This window comes from Electrona antarctica, assembly GCF_951216825.1.
Source record: "Electrona antarctica genome assembly, chromosome: 10".
Classification (NCBI taxonomy): Eukaryota; Metazoa; Chordata; class Actinopteri; order Myctophiformes; family Myctophidae; genus Electrona; species Electrona antarctica.
Genome location: NC_136791.1, coordinates 25,041,103 through 25,063,630, shown reverse-complemented (window position 1 = coordinate 25,063,630; position 22,528 = coordinate 25,041,103). Strand labels below are relative to the sequence as shown.

Here is a 22,528-nt window from a genome sequence, read left to right as displayed (position 1 = left end):
TATATATAGGTCACTTAACTAACACTTTTAACATCATCTCCTATCCTGGTATGGGAACCTTGAAACAAGCTCTGCAGGTAGTCAACCAGCCTCGGAAACCCAGACGTTTTTATTTCCAGGGAGAAAACCATGAGAAAACCAGGCTATAGTAAGATCATTGGAGACAAACAATTGCAACTTCAGGACAACCGCTTCATAACCAAAAATGCAATTTACCCTTCATTTGATCTCTTACCATCAAGCAGGAGGCTATTTTAATGCATTTGTGAATTCTATTAAATGAATATGAAGGTACCCCAATGGAAACAAGGCAATAAGCCATAGGCGTCCTTGTATTGGACTGTGCTTTTGTCTGCAAACTGTTAAAAGTATAAAATGAATGGTCTTGAGTCAAGACCATTCATTTTATACTTTTAACAGACTCTTGACAGTCAAGACCCTGCGGAGCCTGGCTTCCCCACTAGAGGGCAGTGTAGATCCACGGTTTAGACCACAGTCTGAGGTGGTCTTAAGATGGTCTGGTTTTTGGCTGTAGTATTTCTTCTTGAAGAGAATGTGATATGCCTCTCTTATCTAAAGTGGATGAGAGTAACAGTAGTATTCTAACATTCATTAATCACATCATCTGGTTACCAAATACATAATTGGGCTACCTATGGCATCAAAGAACACCTTGCCTTGTTTGATATTATACATTTATAAGAGTCTAGTGTTAGATTTCTATTGTAGGGAAGAAGAAAAAAACGTTTCGCCTACCCAGCCTTCGTCGACTGACTATGATACTGACATGCTACTGGCCATGCTACGGCCATGATACTGACATATGGTTGTTGAATATTGATACTGACATGATTGTTGACCATTCATTATACTGATACATGACATGATACTGACCAATACTTTTGTACTTTTACTCAAGTAAATTAGAGTATTTCTACATTGTGGTATTGAGACCTTTACTTAAGTAAAACAAATGAGTACTTTTTTGCACCCCTGGTGTTGAGGACACAAGTTGTGTCACGCAACCTCATCTGTTGTAGGTACACTATCACTGTTCTGGGCCCTCCCGTTTGTAATGCGGGAGCTGGCGAAATCTTCTGGAACTCAGATTACTGTCACAGTGTTGAGGACACAACCCGTGATGTTGTGATGATGTCAGTGAATACATTCACTGACATCTACTCTCACAGCCGGCTAATCTGCTTCTGAGGTCAACGCAAGCAGTGACCACACATTAACCTATATAATCAGGAGGTTAATTAGATTACTGCTGGACATTTACTTACCAGTAACTGCTTTTCCCGCCTCAATTCAGTCTACTGATATTTACCAATTTTGCATTTTTTTTTTTGCAAGTTTGTGAATCATTTTCAGGTCAGACCTCGCACAGATACCTATGTGTTTTTCTTCTCCCCTTTTCTGGGCATTCAATTCCTGAGCTCTCATCATACAATGCATGACCCTTTATGAACCTTGACCTTAACCCTTCTTCCTACCTTGCACCCACATTTTGGGCATGTTCAAATATATATTATTATAAATAAATATTTCCCACAATTTTCCCACAAGATGTTTCAAGCCTTTTTTTTTTTAAATGTAAGGCTAAAAGATTAGTCTATTAACTATACTGTATGCTGTACTTATAGGCCTATGTACATGTAGTGTACAGATGAATAATTCTCTGTCTGCAGCATGCAGAATACTTACCATTTTGCACAGGCCTGTTCACTAAATGTGTATCATTTCACTATTTCACTTGGAGCCAGGCTGCCTTTCATAAGTCTGTCTAAAAATAATTCTGTCCATCCAGACATCAATGACATATTATATATTTTGTTTTACTTGAGTATTTCAAATGTTCAGTATTTTTACTTCTACATTCTACACTGCAGTATTGATACTTTTACACAAGTAAAACACATCAGTACTTTATCTACCACTGGCATGCTCTGCCCATATATATCGGCCTGTAGACAATTGTATTTGTACAGTGAGCTGTCCTGTGTTCAGAAGTTGTTTACAGTGCAGTGAGTGCACATACAGTACATAGGCTACAGTACATGTGCAGACATGCGTTAATTGCGTTTGGTCTGTTGTATGAGCCTCTCATGACGTGTCATAATCCTCCATGCAGCAGGGAGGTGTGACGGTGTGTGTGTGACAGTGTGCGTCATTATGAGAATATCCAGGAGATCTCCCCTCCCACCACTCACATGGAGCTGCATTTAAAAAGCATACAGAGTATAGAAGTATCAATACTGCAATATGTAGAAATACTATAAGTAAATGTGTGTGTGTGTGTGTGTGTGTGTGTGTGTGTGTGTGTGTGTGTGTGTGTGTGTGTGTGTGTGTGTGTGTGTGTGTGTGTGTGTGTGTGTGTGTGTGTGTGCATGCGCACGGTAGATGAGTGAGGGGTCCCCCCTGCTAAGCTAGGAGATTACAGTTGACAGGTGGCGTGTTGAACTTCATAGTTCATAGTTTCAGTGACAAAAAGATAGCAGACGTGTCACAGAGGCTTAGCTCAGCTTTGTGGACTAAACCAGTGGTTTTCAACCAGTGGTCCGGGGACCACCAGTGGTCCTTGAGGGGGTTCCAGGTGGTCCCCAGCTAAATGATTGAAAGTTGGTAACCAATTGTATGGACCCCTTTAGATAATTAACCATTCAGAGTCCATCCATCCATCTTCAACCACTTATCTGTAGTCGGGTCGTGGGGGAAACAGCTCCACCAGAGCGCTCCAGACTTCCCTCTCCAACATTATAGTAACTTCCTCCTGGGGTTCCAATTCCAAGGCCAGTGAGTCGTTGTAATCCCTCCATCTCATCCTTGGTCTGCTCAAGGGTCTCCTCCCAGTGGGACATGCATCGAGGACCTCCCTAGGGAGACGCTCGAGAGGCATCCTAACCAGATGCCCGAACCTCCTAAGCTGGCTCCTTTCCAGGCGAAGAAGCAGCGACTCTACTCCGAGTCTCTCTTGCGTGACTGAACTTCTCACTCTCTAATTTAACTGTCGCACTCTGTGCCCAGAGTGTGCCACACCTGGGTCGCCTCCCTCATGTTTCCCCCATGTTCCATGATGTTTTCCCTTCCCGCCCATAGAGTATATAAAGGATAGAGACCGAACTGGAGCACTAGCCCCGCCCCCAAGCTATTCATTTCGATGAAGTTGCTCAGTGGCGTTTTGAAGCACCCGGAAGACTGCCGGAAGTACCTCCTCCGGACCTCAAATTTGAGGTCCGGGGTGACGTATGGGTGACGTAGGGAGTGATGGTCCTACGTGTTAAAGCATGGGTCTGCCTGCAGTCCTTCCTCTTACCACTAGGGCCCAGTGCTTCAACGTTGGAGCGCCTCACTGGCCCCTTGTTCCCGCCCCTGGTGAGTCCATGATTAACACGTACTCTGGGCTCCACCCAGGTTCACATGTGCGAACTGTTGGGCTAATGACTGCTTAGTTGGCCAGAGACTATTTAAGACTATCTGCTCTCTGTGCTGGTTCATTGTATTCTCATCATCTCATGCGGTGATGGTTGCGGGTGTCTGTGTTTTCACTTGGTGGTGTACCTTGTTTTGTATTATGTTATTTTCAGTAAAGTTCGTTTAAGTTCCACCTTGGTTCCTGAGTCTACTTTGAAGTTGAGTTCTGCATATGGGGACAAAATCTTATCCAACAATAACAAAATATTGAGGCAAAATCTCATCAAATGGTGGTCCATGGCTCAAATGCCGAATAAAAAATGGACCTTGTCACCTTGATATGAAAAGGCAGTGGTGTGGACACTGCATAGACAATTTTGAGGGGCAGGTGCTCATGTGAAAAAAGGGCACCATGTGTGGCTCGTGGAACCGGCCGGTTGCCTTAATAGTGTGGGATTTATAGATTTTGGGGCATAGATATTATATTAGCAGCTTTAAATCCAGAATTGGCCGATGTCACCATGTGCCACATACTGTAGACTGTACAAAACAAAAATAAAATGAACAAACAAACTTTCAAAAGGGCACATTGTTGTTGGCAAAAGTGCAGGTACCTCGGTATGTAGCACTACCTCGTGTCTATCTGTGCACGCCCCTGTCAAAAGGGTTGGAATCAACTGGACAAACTAACAGCACTGAGATGTGAATGGCACTGAAACAGCACCTCCTCCCTCCAGGTGAGAACATATCTCATCTCTTTCAGTATAGGCTACATGCACTTCAAGTGAACAACATACAGTTCATGGTCTTTATTTCTATTGTGGTTCTGAAAACGCACCCATGTGGCACGCCAGTGTTTAGGGCAAGGCAGTCAGACAGAGTGTTATTAATACAGACTTGCTGGGGTCTCTCTCTCAGGAACTCCCTAATCCACAAAATGAGATTGCTACTGACGTTCAGGTCACACAGGCGTTTTAGGAGAAGATGGGGTTGGACCGTATTAAAAGCAGAGGAGAAGTCCATAAAAAGGACACGGACGCGGACGTATGTTTTGGGTTTGTTAAATGACTATGTATTTTGTCCAATAAATTCAGAGTGGCATCCTCTACACCTCGACTGGCTCTATAAGCAAACTGCATGGGGTCCATGCACTTAGCTGTTTGTAGTGAGAGCTCCTTACTCACTACACGCTCCATGCATTTGCTTAATAGAGTGAGGGAGATCGGTCTAAAATCATTTGGCACTTTTGCTCGTGCAGTTTTTGGCACAGGGACAATGGGTGCCGTTTTCCAGGCCTGGGGGACAAAGCTGATATTGAGAAACATTTGGAATAGTTCGGTAAATATGGGTCCCAATTGGATGGCACATTCTTTCAGGGCCCTTCCCTTGAGCCCATCTGGGAACTACGTTCATCTTTATCCTCCGAATTGGAAAGGTGAGTGGTGACGCGAGGTTACGTCCGTCTATAGACATGGCAACGCCCTGCTTGCCTCTGATTGCCCTACCGACACTGCCCGAATGCATCATGTCTCTGAGACCCGCGGTGAAGACGAGGCAGACGGGGTGTTACTTTGTCTATAGACGGACGTAGTTTAGAATCATACCACGGTGTGGATCTGACCTCATCAAACCCTTAGATCTCCATATATGGAGCTGACCTGTTCTGACATTCAATATGTTGATCCTCCCCACCTGTTCTTCCTCTTCGATGTCTCCCTTTTGACTGATAGTAGTTACTTTGTAGATTGTGATTATTATTCCAAAAAGGTAACTATGTATGTAATAATTGTAGTGGAGTAAAAGTACAATAATTGCTCCTGAGATGCAATGGAGTAGAAGTAAAAGTAATTAACTAAGACATTTTGAAATACTCTGCATGAATCAGTGTTTTAATCATTTTACCAGTGCAATGGAGTTTTATTTAAGTAGCCTATCGTGGTCAGTAGCATGTTAGTCAGTATCATGTTAGTGTCATGGTCAGTATCATGGTCAGTATCGAGGCCATGTAGCATGTCAGTATCATATGGACCGTATCATGTCAGTATCATGGTCTGTATCATGGTCTGTATCATGTATCAGTATCAGCTCCTTCCTGTTTGCGGATGACTCAGCCCTGCTGATCTCGGACAGGGACAAATTGCATGTTGAAAAGGCCCTCATCTCTGAACTCCTGGCTCACTTTCATTACACCTGAGAAAAACTGAATCCATTCTCTTTGGATCAAATAGTAATCTCAGCAAGGCCGACGGCTTCTCAGTTAAAGTTGGTGACAATATTATCACAAGAAAAGTCAAACTTACCTACCTAGGTTCCCTCCTGGGGGCCAATCTTTCCTGTGATAAAATGGCTACCAATGTAATCAAAAAGGACAACCAAATAACAAGATTCCTGTACAGAATCTCGATCCTCACTAGTCAGCAAAAATACTTTGAAGCCCCTAACAGGAGCCCTGTATAAGGTTTCTTCATGGTGCCACAGCACCTCAAAGGCTCCAGACATGCCAAAACAAACTGGTCTGCTAGGTACTTCTTGGCCTTACTCCCAGAACCCACCTCACCCCTGCTCATTTTGATAGGTTGGAATGGCTTAGGGTTGACGACAGAGTACAGCATCTTGCAATGGGTCTGGTCTACAAGATTCGCTACACCACTAAGATACGCATGTACCTGTAAAAATACTTCCTTAATGTCAACAAAGTCCACAATCACAACACCAGAGGGAGTTCCACAAACCACGTTCAACCCAGATTCGGCTCAAACAAGGGGTTTAAACTCCTATGCCAGTAAAATGTGGAACGCCATACCAATGGCCGTTAAGAAATGTGAATCCATAGACTTCTTCAAAACCACTCTCAAAGAGCACTCCCTCCCCCCCTATCATTTTTTGTATCGAACTGTACCCATTCTACAAACTGTTAATAAAATGTTCAATCAATCAATCAATCAAACATATCAGTATCATGATCAGTATCATGGTCAGTCATGCAGTATCAGTTCGGTATCATGGTCAGTATCATGGTCGCAGTATCATGTCAGTATCATTGTCAGCATCATGGGCAGTATCATGTCAGTATCAGGTCAGTATCATGTCAGTATCATGGTCAGTATATGGTCAGTATCATGGGCAGTATCAAGTTGGTATCATGGTCAGTATGTAAGAATCATGGTCAGTATCATGTCAGAATCATGTCAGTATCACTATCATGTCAGTATCATGTCAGTATCACTATCTGGTCAGTATCATGGTCAGTATCATGTCAGTATCATGGTCAGTATCATGTCAGTATCACTATCTGGTCAGTATCATGTCAGAATCATGTCAGTATCACTATCTGGTCAGTATCATGTCAGAATCATGGTCAGTATTTTCAATACATTGGATTATGGCATGACCCAATGTCTTGCTTTTTGCATAGCATTAAAATATGTTAACGACAGACATTTAAAGAATATGCTGCATGTTGACAACTATAGATGGTCTGGGGGTAATTAGAAAACTAACTAATCTAATACTAGCTATTGGTCAGTATCATGGTCAACAATCATGTCAGAAACATGGTACAATATCATGGCTATAATGCATTTCAAAAGGCACCAAGCGTTGAACATTTTTAATTTTATTTTCTTTAGATTTAGTTCCTTACATTCACCCCATGTGATGCTAGTGCATAAATCAATTGAGATATACATTCAGTATGCGATCGTGTCATAGCTTTACAATAATATATCTGTCTGCTTGTATAACAAATTATTTGCATAATAAAATACAATAAAATATGTGATTTGCTACGCAGCCCCCCAAGTGACGACATAAGACATTCATCTGTAGTAAGAAACAATCAACAAACAAACAAGAAAATAAATAAAACTTCACGTATTTCAAGATTTAGAAAATATATTGTGATTATACTGCATATTTCGCTTCACGCCTAAACAATGGCCATTTCCATGGTACAACAACCCTTCATTATGTGCGTAACAACACACAAGAACAACAACACCTAAGAAGTTCCAGTGGTGGAACAACAAATAGGCGAAGGTACCATTAACGACCTACTGTATAAATAAAAATAAAGTTCATTATTATTATAAGGCAAAATTCTCAAATTTTAATTCTGATTTAAGTAGCATGTGACATGTCAAACCAGGGGGTTTTCATGATTCCGAATCCATTGCAAGCATTTGTTTTTGCACAAAAAACAATCCTTGGGCTAAAAACGGATTTTGCCCTATATAGGTTGTTAATGGTACATCACCTATTTTAGGATTTTTCTATATGTTCCACCACTGGGATTTCTTAGGTCTTTAGATATGTTGTTACTATTGTGACACAAAAAAAGAGTTTCTGTTGCAATTTGTTTGAGGTTGACCCCTTTTTTTCCACATGCCAGATATATTACATACAGCCAGCCTTCCAACAGGAAGTCCTCCTGTCCAATAAGTCCTGCATGTATTGAGGACGTACGACGCGTGCAGAGAGCAGTATTTTTACTTTATGTAAGCAGGGTCTTAAAATGAAAAGCCCCTTCGGCTCCACCTGGCTTAGTTATAACCAAATCCAATTAAGTCAAATCTGCTTACATCTTCGTCTTGACCATTTGCTATGGAGGCATACATACAGTGTATACAGCAGGCTTGAAATATTGAACAGGGTAACTTCACTCGTCACGAGAAGAAGTTAAAAGATGTATGTACAGGTACTGTATGTATGTGAACAGAAGCACCGTTTACAATAAGTCAACATTATGTTTGCATTGAAAGGACATAAGAAACCAGGGGTAGGGCCTGACAAGCCTAGTGCGTCTCCCTAGCGCCTTTTCGGACATTTGGACAAGCCTTTAGAACAGTGACGCTTAAAATGATTTGTATTTTGTATGTATGTATGTATGTATGTATGTATGTATGTATGTATGTATGTATGTGTATGTCCAATATCCGAAAAAACAGAACTGAACTTACTGAACTGAACTAAACGAAAGCACAGAAACTCTGAATGTGTGCAGTAGAAATAAAAGCGCATATGGTATACCACCAATTGCATCGATTTGATCTGACGCAATCACAGACAGATGTTTGACTGCAGATGTTTCAATCTCAGGATACCTAAATCCCAGTCTATAGTAGATCTAACTATCCATAATAGTAGATCATATAATACATATATATGTACTGCATATTTCAGAAAGTTCCATTCAGTGCAGTGTGTTTTAATTAAAAGGTATATATACAATTATACAGTACATGACTCCATGAGTAATGCTAGATTACCATTATATGAGAGTTAATATATACAGTACACAAACCACACTTTCATTCAATTCACTTTCTGTGTCAGGCGTTGGCCGCACACACCAAGCAATACATACTGTTTACCATTGTCGTCGTTATTGAGATTTTTAAAAACTGTACCTTATAAATGAGTAAAATAGTGCTCGGTGTATGGACGACCCTTAACATTACAGCATTAGAAAAATGAGGATTTTGCATGTTGGCATTCTCTCCGCCAGGCTGTGGAGAGGATGCATCAAATTCCACACTCCCAGGCGGTGGCGTAAAGTCACTAAGTACATCTACTCACGTACTGTACTTAAGTACAATTTTGAAGTATTTGTTGTGTTTTACTTTACTGGAGTATTTCCAATATTTACTTTTACTCCACTACATCTCAGAGGCAAATACTGCACCTTTCACTCCACTATAATTGTTCGAAAACCTTAGTTACTAGTTACTTTGTAGATTTTGATGATTATTACAAAACTTGATTATTATTATTACAAAACCTACAGTAACCACTTCAGGGGGTCTTTGTGTTCAGTCTCGGGTCTCTCATATTCGCATATACGCTACACATCTCACACACATCCTGCCTCACTGCAAGCATCCATTTGATTCATGTGCCTCGATCTGGCCGGGGGTGGTCCTAGCAGACAACGCACGTCTTCGACTTCCCTCCATCTTCTATGAGACAGAGAGAGAGCGAGAGAGAGAGAGAGAGAGAGATTGATTCAGAACCTGTGGTCTTAACCACACCAAAGGGTCAAGACTGTTTTAGCGTTGTCCCTGCGGTGTGATATGTCTTATTGCACGTTGACCCACGTTGACCCTAGTGATCATTCAACGCATAGAATTAAATGGCCCTAACCACACCAAAGGTGATAGTTTTAGCGTTAACTCCCAAGGAGTTGCATGGTGACCCTTTGGTGTGGTTAGGGCTTTAGTCTTGGTCGTAACAGTGTTCATTTTGATTCTGATTTAGTCTTTAGTCTTTTGAATAACACACGATTCCCAGGTGTCCTGGGAATCGTTCCCCGGTGTCCTCTCTAGCCACTCAGCTACAGCTGTCCACTCATTGAATTTACACGTCAGCAGACCGTCTGGCTGCGAGGATCTACACCGTTCTGGCCAAGCCCCCCAGAGTGGCTGGGAAACGTTGAAGCAGCCAAACCTACTGGCCATAGCTGGAACTGAAAGCGTGCGTTTTTCTTCCCTGTGCAATTAGCTCTTCGCTAAGTCCCACCCAAGCCCGTTGTTGGCCAATACCACGTTAGCGACGGTTACTAAGGTAGGATACTGGTCACGCTTGCATGCTGGTCAAAATGTTTAAGCAGTGTCAATAAATATATTTGCTGTACAGCATGTGTGGACCTCAGAAAGAGGGTTTGTTTTCTTACCTTGTTATGAGCAAACTAGTCCGTTCCATGAATTATTTCGCTCCGTTGTGCAGTTTAATAGTACATATTAGAAATAAAAATAGGCTCTCATTGACTTCCATTGTAACGGGGGAACAGCTCTCAAAGTCACTCTTTTAGAACACTAAGCTGATTCTGACCGTTTATGACATCAGGAAAACTCATGCGGTTTTATTTTTAATAAAAAATGTCAACGTTGTCTTGTTTTTGTTTTGACTTCAGTGTTGCCACACTGTGTGAGAGAAATAAGCCAACCCACCTCCAAAAACAAGCCAACTCTTAAAGCCAAATCAAGAAAAACAAGCCAAAACAAACACAATAATATGACCATATATAATCATAATAAAAAGATTGTATGCATTTATCATTATAAATACTATGTAGGCCTATGTCTATGATAATTAATGTTTTGGTAATGTATTACATACACTAATTATTAGCCTTAAGCCAAAAGTAGCGGGAAATAAGCAGACCTGGCAACCCTGACAAGTTTGTGTGGAAAGAAGTTCCGGTTTGCCTACAAAACGATCTGATTGGTCCAAATCTGTACACCCACTTCTGAAGTAGCCTCGGTCTCAGCCTTCCATCCAGGCCGTTGGATGTAAACAAATGTATTTGATCTCGTCCACTTGTCGCAAACACCATACACAATTTTGGACGCGTTTGAGGGAGACACTTTAGGAGAAATGTCTGGGACTGCAGCTGGGTGCATCTCAAACAGCATGGCGACTTGTTTACAAACGAGAGTTGGGAACACCAGAACCGCTTCACTGTATATCTCCAACCAAAATAGTTACTTTATAAATCTATCAAAAGACGAAAATAAAACGGCATGAGTTTTCCTGATGACATAAACTGTCAGAATCAGCTTTTGTTGTGTTCGCTTATGTGCTAACTGACTGACTTTGAGAGCCGTTTCCCCGTTACAATGGAAGTCTATGAGAGCCAGGTATTTGACCAGCATGCAAGCGTGACCAGTATCCTACCTTAGTAACCGTCGCTAACGTGGTATTGGCCAACAACGGGCTTGGGTGGGACTTAGCGAAGAGTCTGTGGACGTCTTTGGTATTACCGCACGGGCAGAGCCCAAGACGTCTGTGGACGTCTTTAAAAAAATAAAAACATATTTAAAAAAAATAATAATAATAAAAAAATAATTAAAAAAAATAAAAACAATGATTTTTTTTTTTTAATACGTGGTGCCAAAGTTTGTGTTTTCGCCATTGAGAATGCATTTGGCGTTTAAATTAAATAACTCAGAAACTATAAAACATTTCAAAGTAAAAAGTTCCAGCATGTGTCTCCACAGTCAGCTGAATTATAAAAAATGTGAATGGATTTTCTAGGTGAAAGTGATTTTTGGGCAGTTTTGTGGGCTCATGGCGAGCTCTTTAGCACATTTTGACCACCAGGTGGTGGTCAAATCGAAAACATGCGGAAGTAGAACGTTCTTCCGGGTGCTTCAAAACGCCACTGAGCAACTTCCATTGAAATTAACAGTGGTGGCGGCGCTGTCCGGTCTCTAGATTATATAATATAACTATGGTTCCGGCACGTACCTCCGTCTCCGCCACCTTCCAGTTTCTTCTTCTGATCCTCGACGGCCTTCACCTTGGCCTCGTGAACATCCGCCAGCGCCCTCCACTCTTTTCTGTTGTTATTCAACCCGTCAAACATGGGCTGGATCTCCTTGTGGAACCTAGAAAACTCCTGCAATCGCACATGCACACGCACGCGCACACACGCACGCACAGAACCAGGGCGGGGAGCGGGGGGTAGAAGGAGAGCGATTGCATGAGATATTTCACTGGGAAATTGAACGGAAAGCACAGAGATGGTACTAGAGATGCTGTACAAATGGCAGATCAACATTATAAGAGAATAAAGTCCACGCCCTGGATCTCAGCTCCCCTTTCTTTTTTTATTACTGTTCAACACTTGAATCTATTCACTAGGAATTGATTGATGAAGACTGTTTGAGCGACACGTTGGACAGCAAAAAAAGAAGAAAAAAAAGGGTTCTGAGGGTTGCGAGTGTGCAGAACACTCCTCCTTTAGAGATAAACGAATGGACCTCTCTTAAAATGTTCAAGTGGCTCCTTAGTACCTTGTACACAAAGGAGCAGACGAAATCAATGAAGCCGCACTGCATCTTGGGTAGCTCTTCGGAATGGTTTCTGTCCATCATTGGCTACGGAGAGAGAGAGCAGGATGACATTGTTGCTTTAAAAAAGGTTACGAGAAAGAACAAATGGAGGACAAATGGTCCAAATGGACAACATTTAACAGAAAGAATAAAGGTATGGGGGAATGAGGAACAGTAAATGCCTAGGAATATGTGATGTAACATGTAAGTTTTGATACGCAATGTCGATTTTATTTTATTTCATTTTTTATTTTTATTGTTTGTTTGTACTGTATGTGTGTTTCTTTCTTTTGCTATTGTTTTCTTTGGATTAATACAAATTTAAGTGACAAAAAAAAAAAGTTACGAGGAATGGACAATGTTTTACTGACGTTTATTTATTCAAGGCAGACCATTTTAAAAGGAAGCCCTGAGTACAACAAGATCACAATATTTTTTTTTAAATAAAGTGCAATATAATGAACAACAAAAGAACATGATAATGCAGACACAATATCTACTGTCCAAGATGAAAGAAATGCTCTTACAATGGGTTGCTGTTCCAGAACGGTCCTCTCCAGATCCCCCTGCTCCCAAAACTCTGCTGCCACCATCAGAGCCACCTAGAACCAGACCAGTCATATGTGCTATATGAGCTACGGCCAGGAACAATAATGTATTGTACTCATGGATTAAAAGCAAAATGAAATCTCACAACTGGATTTTTTGTGAAATCTCACAACTGAACATGAACATGAACTGAACTGATTCAAACCGCACGTGGAACAGAACATGACACAGAACTCTTTCTGCCTGAGAGCCAATCAGAACACACTATATGTCCAGTAAACGCAGACACAATAGGTCGCAGGTATAACACTGTAGTTGGGCATAGGCTGGCACTTGTCTCCACTCGCTACAATATGTCAAATTATGATGTTTTGGCTAGCCATACAGCTAACCATGTTGAAGAAATTGCAGATTGAAGATTTAATGTTTAGGCTTAAAGCCTGAGGAAGGTCCGGAGGGACCGAAACGTTGCTTCATTAAATAAGAAAATACTCTTGTACCGAGCAAATACACAGTGTGCGGGTGTATTCTATTGCTTTCATTGATGTCCACTGGCCTACGCACCTGTGCATACGCCTGATTTCTAGGTGTGCGAAAGTTTTCTCCTACAACGTTAGGCTTATGAAATATCTTTCATTTCATATTTATTTATTTCATTATAAATATGATAGATCATTAGGGTAATAAATAAACAAATAAACAAAAAAAAAAGGAACCCATTTATTACCAAATGGGTTCCCAGATTGGGCTGAATTAAATACATGCATTTCCTGTTGGGAAATGTCTGATGATTGGTTGGATATTAATGTTTGATACATCCCAACAATTTAATTTGTAAAGTTGCTGGAAATTATTCAAAAATGGCCATATATAGCCAGTCTACAAACTCATACATGTTCGCTATTTGTTACCCCACAAAGTGTATAGGGCTTTTTTTTGGCCATTCTGTTTTAAGCATTATGTTATACTTTAGCTGTTGAAAAACAGCAGATAGCTTGTAGATCTGTTTTGTTTGAAATACCGTATGAAAATGCGGCGCCAATCTTTAAATATATTCTTTCAGAACGAAAGTTTTTAACTCAGATCTTTGCTTCTCTGAAAAACATATTTTCAGATAGGGGTCCGCGGCCAAATATAGATTATTCTGGGGTGTCCTTGACATGAAATAGGTTGAGCACCACTGACACAGAAACATAGGTTTTTCCAGAAAACCTTTAGGATTTAGAAGAATTTTATTTTAGAATCGGCCTCAGTCCTAAATGGGTCAAATTGAACGCACCTTGCTCTGGACCTCCCATGGCTTACAGATGGCTGACAAGTCACAGGCAGTCATCATCATGGCCCTGCGGAGCACACAGCCAAAGGTCAACACACACACACACACACAACACACAAACTGGGGTGAATGACTGTCCAGCCATCGAGATGAGGTTCTGCCAAAGGCATTCAGGACGGGAACCCCTTTTTGGTGTTTTAAGCATTATGTTATACTTTAGCTATTGAAAAATAGCAGATCTACCGCACCGAGTGCTGCGCTACGAGCTATTTTTGAAAAGTCTTGAAAATATGGCACAAATCTTTGAATATATATTCTTTCAGAGCGAACGTTTTTAACTAATATCTTTGCTTTTGGGGGGTCCCTGGAACAACAAATTTTCAGATGGGGTCGGTGGCCAATTACATCTAATTCTTGACATGAAATATTGAGCACCACAAATCTTTGGGGTCCTTGACATGAAATATTGCGCACCACTGATATCGAAACATAGGTATTTCAGAAAACTGTCAGGATTTAGAAGACTTTTTTTGTTTGTTTTTGACATCAGGTCTAAATGGGTTAATATCTTTAATTATTAATAACTTTAATAACTTTAGCAGCCGTTAATACATTCTATATATACATTTGAGTTGGTGCGGCGTGGCTACGGAAGTCATCAAGGTCACCATAGACTGAGGATGAGTATTGTGGAAGAGCCGTTGACGCCCGTGCTCTGTCATGTGCTCGGACGTCACTCACTTTACCTCGGCGTCTTCAACCCAGCTTTTGCAGCTTCCGTTTCTCAAATCCGCCATTAGTCACGCCGTCCGTCTAAAAAGTTATTTGTCTTCAGAGTGTTAATATTGTAACCTCAAGAAAACGTTATTTTGACCTGCACCGTGCTCTGACTTATGGTTACCAGCTTAAATCAACATCATAAAAGGTAGAAAGGTCGCTCGCACACACTGAAGAAGGCAGTTAGCCGAAACGTTTGTCCCGATGAAATAAATCTGAATAAATCTAAATCTGTTGACATTTATTTGTGTGTGCGACCTTTCTAACATTTATAATATTGTAACGTCGACTCGGCATAACATCAGAAATGATCCCAGAACGTCTGCGTTGTGTTCAATCACTGCGGACGCCGCCTCGATTCAGAGAAAACAGCCTTTTAAAAAACGGCCCAGAAACAGGAACTGGACTCCTGTGTTTCCTTCCTTACGATTGGCTACGGCCGATCACGTGATGCAGTGCAAGGCATGTTGGGTTACAACTTACAGGTGCATGATTTTCTTTTTTACGCTAGATGTGAGCGTGTCGAAGGTCTGCGAACATCTAGTAAACAAGAAGTCACGTATTTACATGATGATTTCCTTCCTGGTTGCGTTGTTGGAGACGTGGTCTGTCTTCGCCTTCTCGTCCGTCATCGGCTCCGTCTGGTCAACGATCTTCTGGAACAGTGTTCTCTTCCTGGAAGACAAAGCCAAAAGGGTGGGACAGCAGTTTGTCTTAAGGCCTATTCATAGTCTGGATTTTCGGTGGTGAGGTGACCACCGGAGCTGTAATAACGTGGAGCGGTGGTGAGTAAAAACAGAGAGAAGGGCTGGGGAGAGCGGTGGTTTGCTCTTCACCGCGGCTCTGTGACATCATGTTGTAGTTGCGGTGGTCACCTCACCACCGATAAATCAGACTATGAATAACGCTTTAAGGCTCATACATAGTCTGGATTTTCGGTGGTGAGGTGACCACCGAACTACAACATGACGTCACGAGCCGCGGTGAAGAGCAAACCACCGCCACCACCCCAGCCCTTCTCTCTGTTTTTACTCACCACCGCTCAATGTTATTTCAGCTCCGGTGGTCAGCTCACCACCGGAGCGGTGGTCACCTCACCACCGAAAATCCAGACTATGTATGAGCCTTTAGTCTGACACGAGCTACCGTTGCTACTAAACAACTAGGGCTGGGCACACATGAGGATCACAAAAATTCAATATCTAAATGTGTTTTACTAAATACCTCAATATCAATATTATAAATGCCAAGTTTGTATTGTGATAATATATGTTTTATATAAAATAAAAATGGTAGAAGAAAATGTCCTTCTGCACACCTACAGGGACAGGTGCGTCGGAGCAGGCAACCAGTGTGAATAATGAGACAACAGGAGATCCCGTACTGTCTTCACTTAAATGGCAGCAGTTTATTCAGCTAACGACGTTTCGGTCTCACGACCTTTACAGGATAACATTAATACATTTACTTTGAGAGTGTACAAAAACACTTTGAGTGTAACCAGTTCAATGAACACTGAGGATTTTACAGTGTAGCAGAGAGAGAAAAGAAATCACACCCGTGTGAACTGAGTGGTGTAAGGTCTTATATAGTGATGTCACATACATAGCAACCGTGCTCATTTTTGAGTGGTGTAAACCACTCCTACAACTGGCTTTGTTGAGTGGTGTAAACCACTCCTACAACTGGCTTTGTTAGTTTACGTGTCTGTCCGTACCAAAACAAATGAGCATGGTTGCTATGGTCACCCAGTTCACACGGGTGTGATTTCAGCTTTGTTAGTTTACGTGTCTGTTCATACCAAAAAATGAGCATGGTTGCTATGGTCACCCAGTTCACACGGGTGTGATTTCATTACGTCAGACCACAGTTGATCAGTCTATATAAGACCTTACACCACTCAGTTCACACAGGTGTGATTTTTTTGGTACGGACAGACACGGGTACATCGCTTTTTGAGTGGTGTAAACCACTCCTACAACTGGCTTTTGTGTGCAGAAAAAAATGAGCATGGTTGCTATGTTCAAAATAATTTCTGACGTAATTAAATAACACCCGGGTGAACTGGATGACCGTAGCAACCATGGTCATTTTCTCTGCACAGAAAAAGCCAGTTGTGAAATCACATCCGGGTGTGATTTAATTACGTCAGATCAGAGCTGATCAGGCTACATAATACCTTACCTTATTTCATTACGTCAGACATTACGTCAGACCACAGCTGATCATGCTATATAAAACCTTACACCACTCAGTTCACACGGGTGTGATTTTTTTGGTACGAACAGACACGGGTACAAAGCCAGTTGTTGGAGTGGTTTACACCACTCAAAAAGTATCAAACTGGGATTCAAAAGATTGAGAATAACTGCTCTTAAAGGAGTTCACCCAAAAATGAAGTATAAAAAAAAAAAAAAGCTCCATGAATTCAAGGCTTCATGGGGTGTGATCGAAAATAAGCAATGTTTTGGGTGAACCACTACTTTGATCCAGAGCGACTTACAATAAGCATGGCAAACACAAAAGTTTCTTACTTGAAGTAGAGTGCCAGATCTGTGGCAATAATGCACACTTCAAACAGATGCTGCACCGTCTCAAACTGGCGCTTCTGAAGGTTCTGGAAGATGTTCAGATTCTGTGGAGCAACGATAGTCCCGTGTTAGTGTCGCGATAGACTTGAATGGTGTCTAAATGAAATTGAAAGAAAATGTTTTTATGATGGGAATTTTTTTTTGGAAAATCTTGAAAGTTTACAAACTTTATAATTTTTTTATTTCAGGAAAATAGAAATGATCCACCCAGAATGAGCAATGCAGAAAGGTAAGCTCTTTTTTATTTCAAGCTTGTATTGCCGAGTATGCGTGTTGTTGTTCTCACTTGTTTGACCGTTCTAGAAACACAAGTCAAAGTTCATGCGATGGAGTCTAAAGGCATATTCAGATATTTTAGATGAAGAGGTGGCCACCTTTTCAGTGATGACGGCGCTCATAGTCCATCACCGTGCTCACATCTCCTAACCTCCATGGCCAACAATTCCTCAAATTCGTCCATTGTTTTCCCTCTACTCAGTGTCTCAGTCTACTGCCTATCTGCCTCTATTCTATTCCTTTCTGGTCCTTTTTCAGTTCCTTTCCTATTCTATATTATAGTCTATCTCTGTCACTGTCTCTATTATTTAATTCCTTTGTTCTCGTTCTCCCGCTGCTGTGTTTCGCGAGTTTGTTTTTAGTTTTTACGTCGGGAGCTTGCAAAACCAAAGAGGGCCGCCCACCCAACTTCTAGACCAATCACATTCCCCGGAGCAAGTCTCTGTGACCAGCGTGTTGGTGGTTAATAAAAACAGAGAGAAGGGCTGGGGGTGAGCGGTCGTTTTTTCTCTTCACCGCAACTCAGTGACGTCATGTTGTAGTTTTCGGTGATAGCGGTGGTCACCTCATCACCGAAAACTGGAGTATGAATTGAATAGGCCTTAAATGAAACCCACCTCGTCTGACATGAGTGTCTTGCTGTACTCCAGGTGGTGTCTCTCCATGATGGAAGAGCTGTGCAGTTTGGCCAGAGGTGACAGACTCCTGCAAGACAACAAGCACCAACATTCTAACAGTTTGGCCATGAGGTGACAGACTCCTGCAAGACAACAAGCACCAACATTCTAACAGTTTGGCCAGAGGTGACAGACTCCTGCAAGACAACAAGCACCAACATTCTAACAGTTTGGCCATGAGGTGACAGACTCCTGCAAGACAACAAGCACCAACATTCTAACAGTTTGGCCATGAGGTGACAGACTCCTGCAAGACAACAAGCACCAACATTCTAACAGTTTGACCATGAGGTGACAGACTTCTGCAGTACAACAAGCATCAACATTCTAACAGTTTGGCCATGAGGTGACAGACTCCTGCAAGACAACAAGCATCAACATTCTAACAGTTTGACCATGAGGTGACAGACTCCTGCAAGACAACAAGCATCAACATTCTAACAGTTTGGCCATGAGGTGACAGACTCCTGCAAGACAACAAGCACCAACATTCTAACAGTTTGGCCAGAGGTGACAGACTCCTGCAAGACAACAAGCACCAACATTCTAACAGTTTGGCCATGAGGTGACAGACTCCTGCAAGACAACAAGCACCAACATTCTAACAGTTTGGCCATGAGGTGACAGACTCCTGCAAGACAACAAGCACCAACATTCTAACAGTTTGACCATGAGGTGACAGACTTCTGCAGTACAACAAGCATCAACATTCTAACAGTTTGGCCATGAGGTGACAGACTCCTGCAAGACAACAAGCATCAACATTCTAACAGTTTGGCCAGAGCAGTGTTGATTTCGTCGACTAAAACTAAGAACGAAAAATGTTCGTCGACTACCTTTTTCCACGCCCCCTTCCTATACAAACCCATGTATGTAACTTCAAACTTTTTAACCATGTTAGATTCATCGAAAACAGGGTTAACCTTTTTTTTCGGGTGACTCATACTGCCCTCCTAATGAGGAGGTGCTGTGTTTTTTTAATGACTTTTTTCATTTATTTTTATGATAAAAAAAATGCATGCTCGTACTTTGTCTGGTAGAGATTGTTGGTTCCTCTGTGGTCGATATCGTGGCAGAATCCTGCAGAGACCATGGCAAACATGTCCAGGTCAGAGTAGTAGTTCTTCAGTTTACCCGTCTGTGGGAAGACAGAGAGACAGTTTACCTGTCTGTGGGAAGACAGAGAGACAGTTTACCTGTCTGTGGGAAGACAGAGAGACAGTTTACCTGTCTGTGGGAAGACAGAGAGACAGTTTACCTGTCTGTGGGAAGACAGAGAGACAGTTTACCTGTCTGTGGGAAGACAGAGAGACAGTTTACCTGTCTGTGGGAAGACAGAGACAGTTTACCTGTCTGTGGGTCAAAAAACACTGTGTGCAAAGAACGTAACCCGACTCCGCCAGATAATGGAGGTATCAAATTGTGAAGCAAAATAAACGGTAGTCACTGTACAATAAAACAAAAAGCAAAGCAATAATAGAACCTTAAGTGCTGCTTGGACCTCAGAACTTCTGATTCCTTGCCTTTCTAAACGCAAAGTAAAGTGTTATAACTGCATCATAATCTGTAGCTGCAGCTGCTGCATCACAATCTATACAGTATCCAACTATCCATCATAATAAACCATGGCTGCAGCACCCACCACTTAAAAGTCATTCTTCCGTACTTTTTATTTATTTATTGATGGGCAAAATGTGTTACTGTCAGGGTAGAAACCTCTTATCTCCATATTTAAACTTATTTCTTTCACGTTAATTAACGCCCTACTTGATCACAACTACAGCGTCACACAGCAGCATAAAAAGTAGCAGATCTACAAGCTCCAAGATCCATTCTTTTTGGGTCCAAACATGCCCTCAGTAAAGTAAATGTAAATGATTTCAAGGTCAGAGTTGATGACATAGTAATCTCCAGCAAATATCTTGGCTGTATTCTTGACAACAAACTGACAGGTGAAAGCATGGTAGAAAGGCCATGGGTAATCAAAAAAGTAAACCAAAAAACAAGATTTCAGGGCAGAATTGCTTGAGAAGTGCTCTCAAGACTCTAGCTGGAGCCCTAATTTAGCCCTACTTTGACTATGCTTGCAAACATCTCTATTTCACTAAAGACCAAGCTACAAACCTCCCAAAACAAAACAATTCGACTACTCCTCGGTCTGGGGCCCATGACCCCCCAGTTAAGCAATCGAAATTGGGAGGTAAATGCAGCTTTGCCCTCTGTACCCGCATACCTTACAAACTACCTCAAAAAGGTGAGCGACTCCCACAGCCACAATACAAGAGGAAGCGAGAACAACGATCTGCTGCCACTCACTTTCAAAACAAACATGGGCAAATCCACCTTTCAGCATGCCAAAGGGAGAGGAAATGATTACCCCCCCTTTAGTCTAGTGACTACCCCCACCTCCTTATAACCCCCTTCATTGTTCCCCAACCTGTACATATTTTTTTACCTTTTATGATGATTTAAATGTTGTTGTTATTTTTCATGTCATGGTTATGAATTGAATACCCAGGACCTGAATGGAAACAAGACTGCAAGGACTTTTTTTCGGTGATCCCATTGGACGTATGTTTGACTGTACCCTGTATCGATTCCATTTCTGTTTGACTGTACCCTGTACCGATTCCATTTCTGTTTGACTGTACCGTGTACTGATTACATTTCTGCCAATAAAGTATTCAATAAATCAATTATTGAGCCGCAATGGTTCCGCAGGCTCCACCGGCAGGGAAACGGTGGTGCTGCAGGCTCCGCTTGCGGCTTGAATGGCCCTCCTAAAGGTGGGCTATTTGAGCTATTTGTGGGCTATTTGACCTCCTCCTCACGGAAGACACACAGTCTGGGGCACCATCCCATACTGCTCCCGGGTGCCGTCTACATTCCGGCTGCCAACCTAGAGATAATGAACGCTACGTGACTCACCATGAGCAGTGTGAACATGATATCTGGCCCACGTTGAAGTAGCCTTGGAAACTCAGACGTTTTTATTTCCAGGGAGAAAAGAAAAAGTCGGGGGCCGAGTCCACTTCAATTCGGCATACAGTAGCGCAAACGTCGCTCTCTCTCTGCTGTTAAATTGACACAGACACGCACACTCCTCTCTCTCTCTGGCGCTCTAATGAATTAGTCTCATGTCCTGCAGCTGTGTCTAGTTTCTCCCGGTGGATCCTGCCGGGAGCTGCCTATGCCATAGAAAGCAGAGGTGAGTTCCAGTCTAACGTTGAAGTGACTCACCATGAGCAGAGTGAACATAGTCTGGCCCACATTGAAGAGACTCACCATGAGCAGAGTGAACATGGTCTGGCCCACATTGAAGCAGTGACTCACCATGAGTAGAGTGAACATGGTCTGGCCCACATTGAAGTGACTCACCATGAGCAGAGTGAACATGGTCTGGCCCACATTGAAGTGACTCACCATGAGCAGAGTGAACATGGTCTGGCCCACATTGAAGTGACTCACCATGAGCAGAGTGAACATGGTCTGGCTAATAAGCCAGACCGAATCAGCCGTTGGCAAAAACAAAATTGCCTGCCGGCGGATTACGGTCTGGAGAGGCTCAATTGTACGCCCATTTCCTACACCAGAGAACTGGTGTGGCCACGGTATGCAATATGGGCGGGCTTTAGTACAGTGACATTCAATGCTTGAGACCTTTGACTGACAGTACCTCTAACCAATTGCGTCAAAGAGAAAATGTTTGAACCCACCCCCCGGGAAACAAGATCCTTACACAGCATCTCCAGACTCAAATACCACACAACAGTGTGATTTGAGTCTGGCTTATTAGCCAGGCTAGGTCTGGCCCACGTTGGAAGTGACTCACCATGAGCAGAGTGAACATGGTCTGGCCCACATTGAAGCAGTGACTCACCATGAGCAGAGTGAACATGGTCTGGCCCACATAGAAGCAGTGACTCACCATGAGCAGAGTGAACATGGTCTGGCCCACATTGAAGCCGTGCCTCCAGTTGTGGTAGGTGATGTCACGATAGCCCCGACGCACCGTGTACATCCACCGGGTCAGGATCTGAGGAGAAGAAAACCACGTCATCATAATCACTGGTGGAAGAAGTACTCGCAATGTTTTTTGAGACACACACACACACACACACACACACACACACA

The 22,528-nt window shown here is 42.3% G+C and overlaps 1 protein-coding gene across 1 annotated transcript in view; it reads right to left on the bottom strand.

Annotated features, from left to right (window-relative positions):
• Nucleotides 1-8,625: 8,625 nt before the first annotated feature.
• LOC306930543 (cone cGMP-specific 3',5'-cyclic phosphodiesterase subunit alpha'-like) overlaps nt 8,626-22,528 on the bottom strand; it is a gene marked incomplete at its 5' end in the record, with an annotated part of 32,461 nt that continues 18,558 nt past the window's right edge. Inside the window, 11 exons of the mRNA XM_079511564.1 lie at nt 8,626-9,077; nt 9,110-9,371; nt 11,662-11,812; nt 12,210-12,293; nt 12,776-12,850; nt 14,077-14,140; nt 15,418-15,525; nt 17,385-17,485; nt 18,335-18,422; nt 19,423-19,532; nt 22,323-22,430. Coding sequence (XP_079367690.1) covers nt 9,334-9,371; nt 11,662-11,812; nt 12,210-12,293; nt 12,776-12,850; nt 14,077-14,140; nt 15,418-15,525; nt 17,385-17,485; nt 18,335-18,422; nt 19,423-19,532; nt 22,323-22,430 — 927 coding nt within the window. The 3' untranslated portion in view covers nt 8,626-9,077; nt 9,110-9,333. The remainder of the gene's footprint in view (nt 9,078-9,109; nt 9,372-11,661; nt 11,813-12,209; nt 12,294-12,775; nt 12,851-14,076; nt 14,141-15,417; nt 15,526-17,384; nt 17,486-18,334; nt 18,423-19,422; nt 19,533-22,322; nt 22,431-22,528) is intronic.